General features: G+C 36.2%; 2 protein-coding genes across 10 annotated transcripts; one reads left to right on the forward strand and one right to left on the reverse strand.

Annotated features, from left to right (window-relative positions):
* The first annotated feature begins 1,888 nt into the window (after positions 1-1,888).
* On the forward strand, positions 1,889-16,891 carry LOC110775549 (uncharacterized). Of its 9 annotated transcripts, none has more exons than XR_002529800.2 (12): positions 1,889-2,114; positions 2,227-2,289; positions 2,372-2,500; positions 9,079-9,165; positions 9,256-9,801; positions 10,705-11,187; positions 11,366-11,427; positions 11,534-11,639; positions 11,793-11,872; positions 12,548-12,883; positions 13,872-14,235; positions 16,338-16,891. XR_002529800.2 is itself a non-coding variant. In XM_056840835.1 (12 exons), the coding sequence occupies exons 1-11, from the start codon at positions 2,025-2,027 to the stop codon at positions 14,227-14,229; spliced, it is 2,130 nt and encodes a 709-aa protein (XP_056696813.1). In that variant the 5' UTR covers positions 1,907-2,024; the 3' UTR covers positions 14,230-14,249; positions 16,335-16,891. The 9 variants fall into 9 exon arrangements, 8 of the variants coding, with proteins under 8 accessions (XP_056696813.1, XP_056696810.1, XP_056696812.1 ...); XM_056840835.1 differs by having other exon boundaries at positions 1,907-2,114; positions 14,082-14,249; positions 16,335-16,891; XM_056840832.1 differs by having other exon boundaries at positions 1,907-2,114; positions 14,082-14,249.
* A 711-nt stretch (positions 16,892-17,602) lies between these two features.
* On the reverse strand, positions 17,603-19,994 carry LOC110775550 (salicylic acid-binding protein 2). The gene is made up of 3 exons (XM_021980158.2): positions 19,502-19,994; positions 18,834-18,977; positions 17,603-18,305 (listed from the first exon to the last, which is right to left on the reverse strand). Exons 1-3 carry the CDS (start codon positions 19,877-19,879, stop codon positions 18,018-18,020), a joined length of 810 nt encoding a protein of 269 aa, XP_021835850.2. The 5' UTR covers positions 19,880-19,994; the 3' UTR covers positions 17,603-18,017.
* Positions 19,995-20,384: the final 390 nt, after the last annotated feature.

A 20,384-nucleotide genomic window follows, 5' to 3' on the forward strand; every position in this document is an offset into this window, starting at 1 on the left:
TTTAATTATTAGAGTGTTTGATTTTAGACGGAGTTGTATATATTAGTAATTAATTAATTAAAATATCTACGTGGCACATAATTAATTATCTACGTGGAAATCGATTATTTTTTAATTATTAGAGTGTTTGATTTTCGATGGAGTTGTATATATTAGTAATTAATTAATTAAAATATCTACGTAGCACCTAATAATTATCTACGTGTCACTTGATTTTTTAAATTCAATAAGATATTAGAAATATTATTTTTCATTGGCCGAAACCATTAGTATTCCTAGGTGACGCTCTAATCTTTTAGCAAATATTCCTCCATTGGCCGAAACCTTTAGATTTTTCTACGTGGCGCTCTAATATTGGATTAATGTTTGATTTTAAATTGAATTATTTTAGTTTAGATTATTGTTTGATTTTGGATGAATTTTATTTTAGATTTATTTTTTTAATAATTAGAGTGTTTGATTTTAGATGGAGTTATATATATTAGTAATTAATAAAGTAATTAAAATATCTATGTGGCACCTAATTAATTATCTACGTGGCAATCGATTATTTTTTAATTATTAAAGTACTTGATTTTCGATTATATACCACTTTTATACATTAGATTAGGGTAGTTTTTGATTTTGCATTGAATTTCATTTTAGATTTTTTTTATTTATTATGAAAGTGTTTGTTTTTGGATGAAATTGTATATGCGTAATATTAATAAATAATTAATAAAAAATATATGCGTGAAATTTAATCATTTCTTTACGTGGCACTCGACTTTTTTAATTCAAAATTAATTTTGAAATCTTATTTTTCATTGGCCGGAGCCATTAGATTTTTCTATGTGGCGCTCTAATATTGGATTAATGTTTGATTTTAAATTGAATTTTATTTATTTTATTTTAGATGATTGTTTGATTTTGGATGAATTTTATTTTAGATCTATTTTTTAATTATTAGAGTGTTTGATTTTAGACGGAGTTGTATATATTAGTAATTAATTAATTAAAATATCTACGTGGCACATAATTAATTATCTACGTGGAAATCGATTATTTTTTAATTATTAGAGTGTTTGATTTTCGATGGAGTTGTATATATTATTAGTAATTAATTAATTAAAATATCTACGTAGCACCTAATAATTATCTACGTGTCACTTGATTTTTTAAATTCAATAAGATATTAGAAATATTATTTTTCATTGGCCGAAACCATTAGTATTCCTAGGTGACGCCCTAATCTTTTAGCAAATATTCCTCCATTGGCCGAAACTTTTAGATTTTTCTACGTGGCGCTCTAATATTGGATTAATGTTTGATTTTAAATTGAATTATTTTAGTTTAGATTATTGTTTGATTTTGGATGAATTTTATTTTAGATTTATTTTTTTAATAATTAGAGTGTTTGATTTTAGATGGAGTTATATATATTAGTAATTAATAAAGTAATTAAAATATCTATGTGGCACCTAATTAATTATCTACGTGGCAATCGATTATTTTTTAATTATTAAAGTGCTTGATTTTCGATGGAGTTGTATATATTAATAATTAATTAATTAAAATATCTACGTGGCACCTAATTAATTATCTACGTGGTACTTGATTTTTTTAATTCAAAAAGAAATTAGAAATCTTATTTTTCATTGGCCGAAACCATTAGTAATCCTAGGTGGCGCTCTAATCTTTCAGCAAATATGCCTCCTTTATATATGTATATTAGATTAGATTATAAATCTTATGTGTGCACGACCTTTTATTAATCTAAACTTAATATGTATGAAACAATTCAAAATAAATCGAACCAACACAGTTTTAAGTTTCAGCTCGTAAGGTTGTGACTTGACTGCATTAGGTCATTAGAAAATACAGCCTAATATCTGTGCAAAAATAAGTCCATCGGTGACTGTATACTTAATTGTCCAGTAAGATATCCAAAAACAAAATATACGGAGTGCTGATAAAAAACGAGGAAGCGCGCCAAGTGGTAGTTTTGCGAAGCGTGTGCGTCGTGACCTTTCGAACTTGCGGTGATGGCGACGGCGGAAGCTTGCACTGACGGCGGCACCGTCATTTCGCGCCTTTTCTCTCTCATCGAAAAATTTCTCCCCCGTCCTTTCACCGTATGATTTTCGATTTCTAGGGTTTCTTCTTTTCGCTTATTGTTTTTCATCATCTCATCAACAAGCTTCAATTTCCACTTCCTGCTACTAATTCCACTGATTATTGTTGCAGGAACTGGAGCTGATTACGTTAACCAAAGAGAAAGAGACAGAGCTTCTTATTTCTCTCTCCCAGGTTAGGTATTCACCACATTCTCGCATGTCTTTCAAATTTCAATTTTGGCGTTTGCTTCATTCCTAAATCCTAATTTTTTCAGACTGTAAACAAAATTCGATGCTGGACGGATGGACAACTACAACAAGGGAGTATCAGAAGTAGCGACAGCCGGAACTCCGATTTGCATTGTGGAGATGACGAACTTCTGACCAAGATAATTGCAAATTTGGTATTTCTCTTTCTCCCCATTTTGTAGAGTACTCTTAACTACTCATATGCCAATATGTGGTACAAGTGCTATTTTAGTAATTCTGAACAATTCAAGAGTTAGTAAGAAACAATTATCAGATTTTAATCACATATTTGCATCATTGCATGTTTACTGATTGATCATGCTAGATCATCCATGATCTCTATGATTGAGGCTGTTTTTGGTTTCGTGTAAAACGTTTTAAACAAAGAATGATTTTCAATGGAAAATGTTTTCCAAGGAAAAACACAATTTTAAACTAGTCTCTCTTTGTTTGGTTTCTTTCAAGAAAATTAATAGAAAATGGAAAATTGGAATGGAAAATTGGAGAAGATTGATGTGAAGAACAAAAGGGAGGTAAAGAGGAAAAATGAAAAAATGGTTCCTCCTTTTCAAATGGAAAAAGGTTTTTCCATATTTGAGGGAGTTATGGAAAATTATTTCCATCCCTTACCAATCCAAACAATGTAAATGATTGGAAAGGGAAAATTGTCTTCCATGAAAACATGTTACACCATAACAAACAAAGCCTGAATCGAACGGAGAAAAAGGGTGGGAGGGACAACTATTAGAAAGGTTATGTTTGTAAAATCGTGTTAAAATCCTTCTATGTGATGGTTGGGATACTGTGACAATTATTTCTGAATGGAAGAAGTAATAGTGAATGGCGAAATTGTCTGCTTGTACTTGATAGGACCCTAGTAGTATATCAACTACCCACAAGGATCACCTTCAAGACAATCAACCAAACAATACAACTCCAATTCACCACAAATAATCCACCACATAAATAACCTAACAATCAACCAATAATGGACAGCAACTAAAATCAAATGCGGAAGAACAAAATGCAATCAACAACACACGGATTATACGTGGAAAACCCCTTCGATGTGAAGAGTAAAAACCACGGGACTTGTGAGGAGTCCACCCTTGTCACCTTCTCTTATTATGATAAAATTGAGGGAAAAAGAACCCAAATCAGACATACAAAGGTTCACAACCCACCAACACTTCCATACATAAGAGATCAACAATTAAGAGACAAGAGATGAAGAATATCACCCAAAAACGTAGGTTCTGTCCAGCAGCGACCACGGACAAACCAGAGCTCAAAAGGACGATCCAACCGTTCAAAATGAGGCCCTATGTATCCTCAACAAGCTGACCAAAAATCAGCACGATCCGTCCGTTAAATCTCCGGCAAACAGCAGTTTTCTGATGGCTGCCCTGAAAACTACGAACTCTCTCTTCTCTTTCTCTCCTCTCCTTTTTTGTGTGTGTTTTAATCTGATTTTTCACTCAGCCAACCTAACTCACCTTAGGTTATGACTAAACATCAAAAAACACTTCAAGGCTTCTAAGAAAAGCCAACCCATTTAGCCCAAGTGGACTAAAAACATAACCCAACATGTTGGGCTCACAAACACAAATTACTTACTTGTGCAACAAGTGGGCTGGACCCACAACAATCTCCCCCTCCAGCCCATCACGGGGAAGACACGATCACTCCATGATCACTTGAGCCTCATCCCGGCAAGCTTACTACAAAGCTCAACCTTGCTTCCGGGAACTACCTTCGTCAACATATCTGCACCATTCTTGTCGGTGTGGACTTTCTTCAGTTTCATTCTCTTTTCTTCAATTACATCTCGCAACCAATGATATCTAATGTCAATGTGTTTGGTGCGAGCATGATACATTGAATTCTTGCTCAAATCCATAGCACTCTGACTATCACAGAATACTACATATTCACCTTGCTTCAAACCCAACTCTTGAAGGAACCTCTTAAGCCAAAGCATCTCCTTGCTTGCTTCCACTGTTGCAATATACTCTGCCTCAGTTGTGGACAAAGCTACACATTTTTGTAGCTTGGATTGCCATGAGATGGCTCCCCCTGAAAATGTAAACACATAACCTGAGGTAGACTTTCTATTATCAAGATCACCTGCTATGTCTGCATCAGTATAGCCTTCAAGTATAGGTTTTCCACCTCCATAACATAGACTCAATTTGGAGGTGCCCCGCAAGTATCTGAAGATCCACTTCACTGCTTCCCAGTGAGCCTTACCCGGATTGGATAAGAAACGGCTCACCAAACCGACCGCATGTGCAATATCAGGTCTAGTACACACCATAGCATACATCAAAGAACCAACAGCAGAAGAGTAAGGAATGGATGACATAACTTCTTTCTCCTTCTCTGTTGTAGGACAAGCTCTCTTACTTAGCTTGAAGTGAGTAGCTAGTGGTGTACTAACAGGCTTAGCATGCTTCATATTGAACCTTTCAAGCACCCGTTCAATATACTTCTCCTGGGATAACCACAATTTCCCAGCTTTCCTGTCACGAGCAATCTCCATGCCTAAGATTTGCTTTGCAGGACCCAAGTCTTTCATGTCAAATGACTTGGACAATGCTTTCTTTAAACTTTGAATCATATCTGCATCTTGTCCAACTATCAGCATATCATCTACATATAAAAGAAGGATGATGAAATTACCTTCAGGGAACTTTCTGAAATACACACAAGGATCGGCTGTAGTTCGTTTATAACCATTGCTTGTCATAAACGAATCAAATTTTCGGTACCACTGCCTTGGTGCCTGTTTGAGCCCATAAAGACTCTTCTTCAACTTGCAAACAAGTTTATCTTTCCCTTTTTCTTCAAAACCTCCAGGTTGCTCCATGTAGATCTCTTCATGCAAGTCACCATGTAAAAATGCAGTTTTTACATCAAGTTGTTCCAACTCAAGATCAAGACTTGCTGCTAAACCCAACACAGTTCTGATAGATGTCATTTTAACCACCGGAGAGAAGATCTCATCAAAGTCAATGCCCTTTTTCTGGTTGCATCCCTTTACCACCAATCCGGCTTTGCGCTTCACTATCTTCTCACCATATTTCTTGTTCTTGAAAACCCATCTGTTTCTCAAGACTTTCTTGCCCTTTGGAGGCTTCACTAGCTCATAGGTGTCATTCTTTTCCAAGGAATCCATTTCCTCCTTCATTGCATCGAGCCACTGGTTTTTCTCATCATGAGACAACACCTCTTGATAGTTATCTGGCTCTCCATCTTCACTAACTAGAATGAACTCTGAGCTTGGATACTTTGTTGAAGGTTTATGCTCTCTAGTGGACCTTCGAACATGTGTATCCTCCACTTGAGGGGTAGGTTGCTCCCCCTGAACCTCTTCATGAACCACTTCCTCATGTGCATCTTCCTCATGGATTTCTTCATCAGATAAAGACTCATCAAGATCATCATCATCATCAACATGATCTGGTACATTATCATCAGGTTGTACCTCACCAACATCATCATGTACATCATCAAGTACATCCTCGACATTCTCATTTGCTGGCTGAATAACAGGAGGAGTAGAAGTAGAGCCATTAGTGGTATCAAAAGACAAATCTGAAGTAGAAGTGTACCTTGTACTCAGAAGATCTGCACCCTTCTCGTGCTCAAAGAATACTACATTTCTGCTTCTCACTACCTTCTTCTTTTCTGGATCATAGAGTCTGGAACCATACTCTTCATCCCCATACCCAACAAACACACATGGATTGGATTTCGAATCAAGCTTTGACCTCTGCTCTTTAGGCACATGCATGTATGCCTTGCTGCCAAAGACTCTCAAATGTGAATAAGTGGGATCACGTCCCTTCCATGCTCTCTCTGGAATGTCAAGACCAAGAGGAATCGATGGAGATCGATTAATCAAATACACGGCACATTGCACTGCTTCGGCCCAGAATGTATTAGGAATATCAGACATTCTAAGCATGCACCTCACCTTCTCTACAATGGTTCTGTTCATCATCTCAGCAACTCCATTGTGTTGTGGTGTGCCGGGCACTGTCTTCTCATGTCTAATGCCATGTTGTGAGCAATAATACTTGAACTCATTCGAAGTATACTCACCACCATTGTCAGATCGAAGACACTTCAACTTTCTTTCGGTCTCCCTTTCTACCATGGCATGAAACTTTTTGAAAATCTCGAACACTTGGCTTTTTGTCTTCAACATATACACCCAAGTTCTTCGAGTAGCATCATCAACGAAAGTGACAAAATATCTATTGCCACCAAGAGACTCCACCTCAATAGGACCACAAACATCGGAGTGAATTAACTCCAACTTTTCTTGCCTTCTGGTGGACTTCCTAGAAAAGGAAGCTCTATGCTGCTTACCTGCCAAACAATGATCACAAGGGTCAAGAGAAACCGATTTATCAACAGGAATAAGAGAGATTTACCTGCTAACAGTTTGATCCCCTTGTCACTCATATGCCCTAGCCTCCGATGCCACAAATTTGGAGAATTCTTTTCTTCAACTGCATTCAGCTCACCAGAACATACACTCAAGTATGTCTTATACAAAGAACAACACAACTCGCCACGAGCAACTGTCATCGAGCCCTTAGACAACTTCCACTTACCATCACCAAAGGTGTGTCGGTACCCTTCTAGATCAAGGACATTTGCAGACAACAAGTTAAGGCGTAAATCAGGAATATGGCGCACATTCTTCAATGTAAGCATGCACCCAACACTTGTCTTCACACGAATATCACCCAACCCAACAATGCTAGCTGAGCTCTTGTTCCCCATCTTCACACTACCAAAATCACCAGATTGATAGTCCGTGAAATACTCCCTTTTGGGAACACAATGATATGAAGCACCTGAATCTACAAGCCACTCTGTGTCTGAACTCCCTACATGATGACACTCACTAGTTGCACAAATCAAAGCAACATCATCATCACTCTTAGAAGCGGTTGATGCAGTATTTTTATCATCTCCCTGCTTTTGTGAGTCTTGCTTCTTACCTTGTTCTCTCTTCCAACGGTAGCAAAACTTTTTGATATGGCCAGGCTTGTTGCAGTAATGACATGTCCTAGTCTCTTTGTCTCTAGACTTGGACCTCCCATTTGAGTTATCACGGCCTTTGGGATCCTTACTCTTGCTTCTTCCACGATTCTCAACAACAAGAGCATGTGAATTATTAACTCCTATCTCCTTTCTTCTTATCTCTTCATTGAACATGCTTTCTTTGATCACATCCAAAGATAAAACACCTTCTGGAGCAGAGTTACTAATAGTCACAACCAAGGTTTCCCAACTATCTGGCAAAGAACTCAACAAGAACAAAGCCTGCAATTCATCATCAAGAACAATCTTCATAGTAGTCAGCTTGTTAATAATATCCTGAAAGTCACTCAAATGCTCAGAAACAGACTTTCCACCTTTCAATTTCAAATTAACAAGTCTCTTGATTAATGAAGCTTTGTTATGTGCGGTCTTCCTTTCATAAAGACCTTCTAATTTCTTCCACAAATCATATGGGTCAGACTCCTGAGACACATGGTTGAAAATGCTAATATCAACCCACTGCCTAATAGTCCCCAAAGTTTTTCTCTTTAACTTTCCCCAATCTTTCTCTTCCATTTTCTCTGGTCTTTCAGGTTTAGAAATGGTGCCATCAGCTTTTGTGGTTGTTTCATTTGGATCATATAAATCTTTGCAATATAGCAAATCCTCCATCATCGGTCTCCAGAAGGAATAATTGATTGATGTCAATTTAACCATTGAACTACCTCCACCACTACTAGTAGACTCCATAACAATGATCAAATTAAACCCCGCTCTGATACCAACTGATAGGACCCTAGTAGTATATCAACTACCCACAAGGATCACCTCCAAGACAATCAACCAAACAATACAACTCCAATTCACCACAAATAATCCACCACATAAATAACCTAACAATCAACCAATAATGGACAGCAACTAAAATCAAATGCGGAAGAACAAAATGCAATCAACAACACACGGATTATACGTGGAAAACCCCTTCGATGTGAAGAGTAAAAACCACGGGACTTGTGAGGAGTCCACCCTTGTCACCTTCTCTTATTATGATAAAATTGAGGGAAAAGAACCCAAATCAGACATACAAAGGTTCACAACCCACCAACACTTCCATACATAAGAGATCAACAATTAAGAGACAAGAGATGAAGAATATCACCCAAAAACGTAGGTTCTGTCCAGCAGCGACCACGGACAAACCAGAGCTCAAAAGGACGATCCGACCGTTCAAAATGAGGCCCTATGTATCCTCAACAAGCTGACCAAAAATCAGCACGATCCGACCGTTCAATCTCCGGCAAACAGCAGTTTTCTGATGGCTGCCCTGAAAACTACGAACTCTCTCTTCTCTTTTTCTCCTCTCCTTTTTTGTGTGTGTTTTAATCTGATTTTCACTTAGCCAACCTAACTCACCTTAGGTTATGACTAAACATCAAAAAACACTTCAAGGCTTCTAAGAAAAGCCAACCCATTTAGCCCAAATGGACTAAAAACATAACCCAACATGTTGGGCTCACAAACACAAATTACTTACTTGTGCAACAAGTGGGCTGGACCCACAACAGTACTGTTATCCTACAGGCTACCAGGAATGTGCTTAGTTGGAAAGGTTCTGGCTTTTAACCTTCTTAGAAAAGTTTGAATTTGATAATATATATTTCTCTGACAGGTCTCATTACTGAATGCCAAGAGTCAATATGTTCGTCATATGGTGGGAAACATATTTCTAGTCATCTCGGAGTTTCTTCTACCCTATGTATGCTTCCGTTATTGCAATTTTTAGTTTCGCGTATCAGCAGTCTTTGACTATTCTGAAAATTATTGGTTGGTAGTCATTATTTTACAGGGAGGCAGCTGGGACGAGTTTATTCATCTGTTATGTGTTTGCTTTGAGCTTGCAATGTGTAATATCCTACGACATTTGCCACAATCTTTGGTGACTGAAGCTGACAACTCAAAGTCTATTGTATCAAACATGAAACTTGTCTTGGACAATTCAACCTGGAATGGTATAGCTGAAATTTTACGTATCTTACGGGGGATAGTAAAACAATTGAAGGGTACAGATGATGATGAATCTGTGGGAGTATTGCTGGATTCTTTGAGTATCTGTCTGACGAAAATTCCTTGGGATTTACTGAATGGAATTCACGACAGTGATGTCAAAGTTGGAGGTTCGTCTGGTGAGGCAGCAGCAAAACTCTTGTTTATGGGGAATCTTGTTCAGCTACTCTGCTCTGTAGTTAGTGTTATTGGGTATGAAGACTCGGCTGGCTCTGACCATAAATTGACTATTCTCCATGAGACCTGTGATATTATTCCTAGACTGCTAGTATGGTGCCATGTTGAAGAATGGAGTCATATCCTTCAATATTTCCGGCACAAAATTTTGGTACGGAGTTGTTAAATCTCTTTCCCTATATATCTAACTTTTTGTTCATTTATTTTTCTTTGACTTGGATTTACATCCTTAGTGTCCGTGTTGTTGAATATCTTTTTGCCTTTAAAAGTTTGTCTTATTCTCTGTTATTGGCTTCTTAATGAAGATTGAAGAGTCATTTAACTGAACACCTTAGACACTTTGGGACTTTGGGTGTAGGAGGAGGTTGGATATTACTGACAACAAGTATGTGCTAAAGTGCTATGAACTCAGTAGTATGAGTGATTTTAATTAGTAATTAAGGAAAACAAGCCAGAAATGGGGGGGAGAAGAGAAGATTTTTTATATTACTGTCTTTGCTGAAAAATGAATGATCAGAGTATCAATTACAGATAATTCCACTCTCTGAAATGAATTTCTCTCACTACAATTCTCAATGCGCCTTACACAAGTCTTCTCTAGTTAACCACTCCCCAAACTCCCAATAGTCCCATGCTCGATCTCTAACAAACTTTAATATTGATCCACCACCATACCCCTTCCCATTTGCTCTCATTAACTTCTTTATGGAATGCCAGCATTGCCTCCCCTTCCTCACAGAGTCACAGCATATGTAAACAGTGGGGAGGGTGTCTTGGGTGATTTTTATACAGAACCTTATTTTGATGATGAAAGTGAAAATTAATACAGGGATCTTAAAGTTGCATGGTCAGTTCATCATCATGATTTTGCGGCTAAGCTTCTCGTTCTGGTCGTAATTTTTACTTCTTGTTTGGATTGCATTCTCTCATGTTGCTGTCCTGTTGGGCTTGATCTTTAGTGTCTGTGTTTATTTTGCTTGGTCCTTTACATAATTGAAGTTCTTTCCCATCTTAGCTTTATCAGTATACTTAAGTTACTCCTGGTACTGAACAGATGTTGATGACAAAACTTAGCATTCATATGCAACTTGATTGTTCAGTTCTCATTCTGTGGTTGCAACTACTTCATGAATATTATCAAGATTTACTCTCAAGTTCCATTTCTGAGCTTGAATGTGGTCAAAATGATACTTTGGATGGCTCTCCTTTCTTGTTGTCTCTTGATGACCAAGAAGTTTGTCAACTGTCTTCACACCATCTACAAAGGAAATCTGTTTTTCTTTTCTTAAGATGGACCATGAGCTTGATTAACCTCGGAAAAACATCTGACTTCAAATGTACTTGTGCAAGGCCAAACTCATTCATTGAATCTGATTTGAAAACAGTCAAAGATTGTTTTGCCAAAAAGAAGGGGCTACTTCAGTTGCATGGGTGGCTTCAGGGTCATGTTCCTTCCAACGTGTTATCAGAAAATGGGATAAATCTTGATAAGTGCATCAAATTTGCTGCATCCTTCATCAGATTTTACATGCAAGAGGTTTGTTCTGTTTTTAAGGAGTTTGTTTCAGGTTAAATTGTGTTCTTCTAGGTCAACTCATGAGTCATATTGGTGAGACATTTTTAGCTATAAAATTATTCTTGTTTCATCTCTGGTATTTGCTTTTCCAGCTTATGTCTTTATAGTTGCTTATTGAGTGTTCGTTATTGTACCATAGGATGATATGTTATTTGAAGTACTCCTGCAGATGTTCACTATACCTTCATGGGCTGATAGACTGTAAGTGTATAGAATTTCAGTTTGTCATTATGTTGATTTGTGTTCGCAAGCCAGTTGCTACAATTTTCCCAGAATCAGCTGTATAAGTCTTCTTGTTTTGTATCAGGTTTTCTGAACAGGGGAGGGCTTGTCATGACACTGAAGACGACATTCTTTTTTACATGTCAAATCTTTTTAACCCTTTGCTTCTGTTTCATGTATTTCTTGCGGAAGTAAGTATGTACTATACAAATGGTGAAAATTGTTGTTCATATTATAATTTGTTGTTCAGATGTGGCTTATCAGTTAGATAGAAATGTGATTATTATTCTTGCAGCATTAATTTCAAAAGAGTTACGAACGTTTAGTTTTTTTCTTATTTGCAGTTGCAATATGATCATCAACTGCTTCTTGATTATCTTATTTCGAAAGACGTAGGAGGGAAATGTGCCGAATATCTGTTAAGGCAAGTTTTTTACAAGTTGCTGTCTATTTTACACTCGAGTACGAACTAGTAATCACAGGTCTATATATCTGTGATCCGGACTGTATATGTTCAAGATGTAGTCTGTAGTCATATTTCCTTGATTGTGATTTGTGAATATATGTGTATGAATGTATGATGCATGGAACGAACCCAGATTCTCCCTCGCAATAATAAGGTAATTATAAGCACAAAATAGAGGAAGTATGTATTTTTGTTTGATAGATAAAAGCTGAAAGCTTTGAGTAACAAAATGAGAACTTTCGAGAGGTTTTCTCTCTCCAAGACTATCCAATACTACCAAGATGATTCTACAGTCTCTCCCCTCTTCCCCTTTTAATTACAAATCCCTTACAAAAAGACAAAGCAATAAAAGAAGTTGTAGAAGACAAACGAGCTTTAGTTCCTCCTTGATGCCTAACCACGCTTCCTAGTGGCTTCCGAACTTGTTTGTCCATATAGCTGCTGCTCCTAGCCGTTCTGTTTTGCTTATTTCCTTGCGTAAGTATGCAGAATGGGCTGCCATGGTGGATTAGGTGGGTGTGTTGCAATGCACTTCTTGTTTTCTGATACTCGTTTGAGAATTGAGATACGTTTGAGTGAAAAAAGCTGATAAAAGTTGATATCTAACTCTGTGAATTGTGATTTTTGTTTCAGGTGCTTGCGTATTGTGTGTGATTCGTGGAAACTATTTGTCGAGTACTCTGTCAGAGAAAGTCTTGTTTGCCAAGGATTTTCTCAAGAGGGTTGCAAGAGAAGAAGGGCATCTCATGAGGATTCTTCTGATGGGCGGATTGATACGACGGGGCAAAGTAAGCTTGGCTTGTTGTCTGAGCAAAACCAAGGAGAGTTCAATCTGGGCAGCAAGTTTTTCGGGAGTAGATACCTGCAAGTTGAGGGTGCCAAAGGATGCTTGCTTTCTCTGAAAAGCGCCTTGAGAAAGCTTCATAAGAGGAAGTTATTTCCATATAATCCAGAAGTGCTTATAAGACGGTATGTTTTATTAGAACTTACCCCTATATAACTGTGGCGCATTTTCAGTATAATTTATGCTGGAGCTGTAATAAAATTTCTCCTGTCGGTCCTAAATTTTTCACCCCTTTGGTATTTGGTGTTGTTCAAAAGTCAGTGGTGTCATTAGATATAGTTGTCATTCAATCTAGTATGCTTTAACATTGAAATTGTAATTCTCAAATGTGCTAATGGGAATGGCAGGTATCTAATGATATCTAATACCTCTTTTTCATATTGATGTTTACAGTTATTGTTTGCACAGAAATGTTTGTGAAAATGGGAAAACTAGTAGTTATTAATTACCAAACAATTCAAGTGAGTAACTTGGTGGTTGGCTAAATGGGTATAAAGTATAATTCTGAAAAACTTCGCCAAAAACAGAATAAGGTGAAATTGTAAAGAACTTAGTGAAACGGACTAAAACAGAAAGCGTAAAGATCAATATGGAACAGTGGTAGTATGTTTTTATTTTATTTTATTTTATCGTGTCCTTGTCAGTTTGTTCTCTATACTAGATTAATATGGATTCAATACCCTTTACCTATGTAGCATAGAAAAGGGAAACCGAAACGGAGAAACACACTTTCTATACATTTAGGAAATGTGTAGTTCTGGAAACATAAAAACTAAGCAATAAATGAATAGTTTTGCTTCGAAATCTAATATTCTTTTATTTATTTATTTATTATCATTAACAACAATGTAAGTGAAGAGGGTACTTTAGTTAGTTTGGTTTATGAAAAAGAGTTCTGATAAAGAAAATAAAAATCAATTTTTAACTGTAAAGAACTTGAGGTGGAAAACTTGCTGGTCTAAGAAAGAAAGTGTTTCGTTGAGTTTCCTTGAGTCTCAGTTTCCATGTTCGCAAACATAAAACGCAAGCTTCATGAGAGCTTCGGTGCTACATAGCAGTTGACCAGTTCTTGAAAGTCCAAAAGTAGATTAAGTAACCTTTCTTAATTTGCAGTTTAAATAGGTTTGAGGAGCTCTGTGATCAACTTGTTTAGACTCTAGCACTCTTAAGACAGAAGATATAGGCATCTACGTCGTTTGTGCAGCCCCTTTGTTCATTTGCAAATGTGGTAATTCTAAGCTGCAAGAAGGATTTGATGTTCTTGGAAACATTGGGTGGATAATTTCATAATTGAAGAATCAGCTTTTGTGCCATGGTATACAGTATCCTTGATGCTTTCGTTTGCACTTACTGCCTGGAATGTTGTCTAGACGGAGGTGGAACCAAAGCAGTATTCATGTTCAACCAATTTGGATCTTACTTAGCTTCGAATGCGGGAGGCTTGTATTCAAGTTTCAACTTCTTAAAGTGATCTACGGTATGCCAGTTTCTGTAAGTGCAATACATTCATGTTTCAGAATTATTATTTTTCTTTAACATCCGTTGAAATCATTTTTTGTCGAAAACGCTGGAACAGTCATCACCGTACTGATTGTGAAATAATTAGAGTGTCTTGCATCCATTGTAGCCATTCACTCTCTAATACCCTAATCTCTATTCCCTATATGTGTTGGATGGGAGGAGAAACTACTGCTGCAAAAGTGAAGCCTTATCCTAGTGCAAATGCTGTTCCATAAACCTGTATTCTAAATTTACAGGTTTATCTCTTTGCTGCTGTAGAGAATTGTTTACTGTATGGCTGTATGCTTATCATGTCTATAGGTTTATTGGTGTTAATATAATTTTGACAATCCACTCTTATTTATCGACATTATGTCTCCATCTAGACTGTAGAATAATCTGCACAATTGATTAAGCTAGAAGCCTAGTACATGTTATGCAAAGATCTTAGTTTTATACTCCCTCCGTCCCATAATATAGTGCCTGTTTTCCTAAAATGGTGTCCCTAAATGATGTGCCTATTTCTATTTTAAACCATTAATTTTTACTTTGAAAATTGTATTTTTTGACTTTTATTCAACCCATGTGCTTGATTTTTGTCTTTTTTAGGCCTATTTATTATGTACACACCTTTAATCTCTAATTTCTCTCTCCATAAAAGCCAACTAACATGTACTTTATCTTGAAAGAACAAATAATTATTGTTTTTATTATCAATGTTATACTTTACCTTAATAACCGTGATTTTGGTCAAACGGGCACTATATTATGGGACGGAGGGAGTATTTTATTAATCCATTATGCAAGTCAAGTCATATGTTAGCTGTTAAAAAGATGTAATTTAAGTCAGATGTGTATAGATAAGAAAAAGAAAATGAAGTGCTTTGACAAAAGTATAAGTTTGTACTCTGTTTGTATACCTTTAACATTTTGTATGATAGAGAGTTTCAATGTTAAAAATGAATGCCAATGCCTTAGTTATCTCAGTGAGTACTCTAGCATAATACTAGTGTAATTGAAAGGGTGAAATCCTTGCTAAAGCATGAGGCTATGTTGAAGTACTAGCTATCTCCATGGGGAAAGCGTATAGTAGTTATATGCCCTTGTAGCTGGCTTAGCAGCATCAAGAGATCAGCATGCCTTGTCTACCTTGCCTCTTGGTATCTACTATTCTCAATTCTCATTTTGGTTTCTAGCGATTTCCTCAGAACCCCTTTGTCTTCCTTACTAACGGTATAAACTAGCCTCGTTGAGCCAGAACCATTGTTGGAAAATTTCCTTGGTTTTGACAGATCAGCAGCAAAAAATGATGGTGGTGGTCTTTGCAACTTCATTGCTAAGCTAAACTCCAGCAATTTTGTGACATTGTTTTTTTTGGCAAGTATAATGCTCAGAATCTTCATTTTGGCTCAAGTTCTTGTGTCAGATAGATGACATTCTAAATGCGTATTGTCATTTATACACAAAGTTTTGCCAAAAGGATCAAGTTGTCTTTATACTTTCTAACTTAAAACGTACAAGGAGTACTCGTATAACAAAATCGGTATCCTTGGGTCCACATCCTTTTAACTTCGAGACATTTGATATAGTGTCCTTGTATCTTCAAGTTCGAAACTTTTTGTATTAGCCTCTCAGATTTATGCCCCAGTGTGACACTCATGTAGTCATGTTAACAGTCCGAGCATCCTAAATATTGCAATGCGATTGAAATGTTGTACTTATTAGAGTATAGTCAAAAGTAAATGAGAATATTTCTTTCTAGCATGATTCTTAGTTTCTATGTTTCTTAAGCGAGAAGTGATTTTGGCACACCTATTGTGAGACCATATGAAACTGTGCTCTATTAATCTGTGCCAAAATCAACAAAGTGGCGTGCCAAAATCCTTTACCGTCTTAAGTGCATACTGAGGTTTTTTTTTAGAGTTCTTTCAATGCAGAAGTATGATGTGATGTGCAAAGTAGTCCTATGAAGTTCAAATTTCCTTGGCACTTTTTTATATTAAAGTTTCAACAAAATTTTCATATTATTTACTTTATTACTGTATAAACTGTTCTTATTTTCCATTGAATTTTAAGTAGGATCATGTGTTGATGGAGTTGGGGAAGAAAGGATGTCTATATATACTCCTACGAGAGCGTTGCTGTCAAGGCCTCTCCTGGGGAGTCGTATGTCAGACTTGTGTATTGAACCAGAATTCTTCAGGAACTGACTCAGCAAACTTCAACAGTGTAAGCAAGAAATGACATTTTAAACCTAGCGTATTATTACTACTTTTCATATAATTTCGGTATCCATAAAAGATGCGCTTTTTCTTTTACAAATCAAATGATGGTTTGGTGTTAAGCGCAAAGGCAGTGAAGAAAACTCCTACTGATATATTTTTGTGAGGAATTTTCCTTATAAAGGGCAATGAGCTAATGACCCTAAGACCCTTCCTCCAAGACTATTCCCAACCAGAACGACCTTATCTTTGGACAACAATGCCATCAATACAAGGGAAGGCTTGTAATACTCTTTAAAGGCATAGATCTTATCTATTGGCTTCAATGCTTCATGTTCTTGTTGATTCTGGAGGCTACCATGAGGTCCATGACCCTTATCAAGGGCTATTTAGTAATTTCTCTTATGATCATTTTCTTTTTGGACAGAATTTTGATTATTTTTGGACCCATCTACTTCAATTTTGCATCCCCTCAATATTTAAGGCTCTACGACCCATCTACTTCAATCCGATACTTGATTTGTGGATGTTATTTGCTGGAAATCTGGGAGCCAGATTGTGTGCCTACAAGATTGATAAAGAAGTGGGGGGAAATCAGATCAATAAATGTTGGGAGTAAATGAAGATGGGCAAAGAGCCTTAAACTACACTTGGAGCAGAGTGAAAATTTTATCCCTATGTATATTTTGATAACTTAGGTGGCAGGGGAAAGATTAAGAGTCGTCAAGATAAGAGTCTCCCCTTATTTACATGTCGGCATTCGGAAAATGTGACCATACCCTAAAATCTAAACTGGTTGCCACTTGCCAGACTCTGCTGGAGATGCTGCTAAGTGCAATTGTGCAAAGTGCGTAAGTGCGTAAGTGCGTAGGCTATTAAAGCAAGTGGGACTACTGTCGGATCAATTAATTGTGATATTACAAAATCAACAACTATTTTTGGTAATTTGAGGACTATGATTCATTGCCCATACTCGGGTAGACGGTGATAAATTAAGATTTATGCGGGATCGAAAAATATGTTATTTTTCGACTACAATTTAATGATCGAATCATAAAGAAATTATCTTCACGGCTACGGCAGATCCGTAGACTTCTTTGCTGAAAAAGACTGCAAAATACATTGATGTAAATAGGGTATATAAAATGTTTGATATGCAACGATGGTACTTTTAGAGAAGGTAAATTTGACAAATACAACCTAATAATAACGTTCCTTATTTGCTAATTATAACCACAAAGTTCTAATTTTGCCAAATACAATTTAAACTTATACATCCATTTTAAATTTTAACCTGAAATCATTTTCCGGCAAAAATCATTCGAATATAATGCCATAATGTTATTAAAATAAACAATTACGTAATATCTATAAAACAAAATTATTTTCCGATTTTTTTTAGTTCTTATTTTTCGATTTATTTTGTTTAATAGAAATTATGTGATTTTTATTTTGTAACATTATGACAGTATCTTTCGGTGATTTTTGCTGAACAATGACTTCGGGTTGTCACTTTTAACAATGGTTTGAGCGAGTATCACTCCTGGAAAGTGTGGGCTATTTCCAGAAGACAAATAGAAAGTTGTTTAGGCATACAAAGCATAGGCATATGATCCGAGCCTTTAAGCTTCTTCACCTCTTTCAACCCATTATTTTCAGTCATCCATTGTTGAAAAGCTTGGGATATCCCTTGATCTTCTTCGCATATCACAAAAACACTTTTTACCGTTCCATATCTCTCCTTTGAAAGCTTCGCCTCTGGCTTCGATGTATCATGAACGAACATCGACGATGGCCTTTTCAATGTCATACCTAGCTCCAAATCCTTATACCATTCCATCAATTAGAATCAAGTGGCATTACAGAATTCCGTTTCAAAATGATCTTTACGGTTACTATTTGTACATATTAAAATAAAATAGGGAAAATTATGTAAAAATATGGTTGAATACAATAAAATATGGATAAAGTATGTAGATGGTTAAAAAGGGGTGAGTGTAAAAAAAAAAATGAATAAAGTAAGAGAAAGTGAGTGAAAAGTTGTAAATATTGTGGTTTAAGAGGGTAAGACAATAAAAATTCATATTCACAAATAGAATAAAGCATAGTGCAAAAAATATTATGAAACAAATTAAAATAAAAAGCATAAAAATCATTTTAAAATGGAGGTAATACTAAGTTAATGTAATTACTAATGTAACTTGGTCAGTAGGTATAAATTTGCAAAATTGCAAGTTATCCAAAATTTAAGTAGGTTTAAATTACAAATTATTAGATGTGGAATTGACGCATTTGAAAAGAAATACTCATTAAGAAGCAAGTGGTGCATTTAAAAAAAAAAAAAAAGAATTACCTCAAGGGGAGACAAATGATACAGCTTTGCCATGAACTGTGGACCGAATAACATTGTCGTCGGGGTCTCATTTGGATCACCGGAGCTCTTGAACTCGGTGTCCATCCAAAAATCTTTGACTCCATCACCCTTTTTTGCAATGAACTACACCATTAAAGAAATTACTCATTTTTATTACGGTTTTTTCACCATATACCCATGAACTTAACTTAATTCGTATATATACCTCTGAAATTTTCAAAAATATACTATATACTTTAAGAGCATGTTTATCAAACACCAATTTCTTGGTGTTCAAGGGAGAGAAGTGAATAAAAAATTATAAAAGAGGTAGAAAGATAAGAGAGAAATGAACAGAGATAATGAAACCAACCAAGAATTGGTGTTAATGAACACCAAATGGAAAACCAATTTCTTGTTGGGAGAACTTAACATGGAGTTGAAAGCGGAGAGAAATTACTCATTTTATAAATGCATGCATAAAGAAACTTATGAGTGAATTAAAAATGAATAAAATAAACTTAAATTATATGCAACATTTAGGGATATTACCCGGAACACTAACAAGTATGAGTATTACTACGTGCAAATGAGAATGTCAAATTTTCAATTTTTAACTACAAGCGTTCAATACATTCCTATTTTATTTTTTAATAAACGTGAATTACCTGATCAAAGATGAAGGAAGGAGTATGGACATGGTCAGGCATAAATGCCGTTAGAAAAACAGCAGTTTCAATCTTTAGAGGGAACATTTCCATAGCCATGGCTATATTGAATCCTCCAAGGCTATGCCCAACAAGTATGACCTTCTTATCATCAGGTAGAGCTGTCAAAAACTGAATCAACGGCTCTGTGTATTCTTTAAGTGTTTGGATTTCATCGATCTTTTTCAGGTTGATCCCCGAGGCCGCCATGTCGAGCGGTGTCACGTGATGACCGGCGGCCTCAATCAGGGGCTTAACCTTGTACCAACACCATGCTCCATGGCATGCCCCATGAACTAGCACAAAATGTTTCGTGCAGGAGTCGTTGTCGTCTCCCATTCTATCTATATCCCTAACACTATCTCTATCTCTATCTCTCTTATTGACTTTCTAGTTTCTAGTGCATGTGGTTAGGAATTTATTTGATTCGTAATAACGGTGTACACTTACGTTGCGTAATGGAAGAACTTGTACATATGGTATTATGGACAATGGAGTAATGGACCCATCGTCGTTATGTCACATTTATTGGTTCTGTTTCACTTAGCTTGGCAGTTGGCACAATCCAGCATTAAGTACATTTTTTTTAGATCGTCGTTATTTATGTTTTTTCTTTAGTGTTGCATACAATTGTTAATGTCAATATTAAAGAAAAAAACATAAATATACTATGAACAAAATGCAGTTATTAGAATACAAACTGTAATTAGGGGTGTAAGTGGATTGAGAAAAGTCCAAAGTTCAATCCATCCCAGTCCAGTCCAGTCCAAATTTATTGGACTAGACCGGACATAATTTTTTTTTTTTTATCGAACTCGGACTCAAATTACAAAGTCCAATTATC

This window comes from Spinacia oleracea, chromosome 3 (genome assembly GCF_020520425.1).
Source record: "Spinacia oleracea cultivar Varoflay chromosome 3, BTI_SOV_V1, whole genome shotgun sequence".
In the NCBI taxonomy this organism is placed as follows: domain Eukaryota; kingdom Viridiplantae; phylum Streptophyta; class Magnoliopsida; order Caryophyllales; family Amaranthaceae; genus Spinacia; species Spinacia oleracea.

Excerpts from the sequence above, each read along its gene's own strand:
- LOC110775550 (XM_021980158.2), bottom strand. The coding sequence starts at position 19,879 with ATGGGAGACGACAACGACTCCTGCACGAAACATTTTGTGCTAGTTCAT. Across the intron at positions 18,978-19,501 it reads CTTCCTTCATCTTTGATCAG|TTCATTGCAAAAAAGGGTGA; the intron begins GTAATTCACGTT and ends TTAATGGTGTAG. Across the intron at positions 18,306-18,833 it reads ATCATTTGTCTCCCCTTGAG|GATTTGGAGCTAGGTATGAC; the intron begins GTAATTCTTTTT and ends GAATGGTATAAG.
- LOC110775549 (XM_056840835.1), top strand. The coding sequence starts at position 2,025 with ATGGCGACGGCGGAAGCTTGCACTGACGGCGGCACCGTCATTTCGCGC. Across the intron at positions 2,115-2,226 it reads TTCTCCCCCGTCCTTTCACC|GAACTGGAGCTGATTACGTT; the intron begins GTATGATTTTCG and ends TTATTGTTGCAG. Across the intron at positions 12,884-14,081 it reads CCAGAAGTGCTTATAAGACG|TATCCTTGATGCTTTCGTTT; the intron begins GTATGTTTTATT and ends CATGGTATACAG.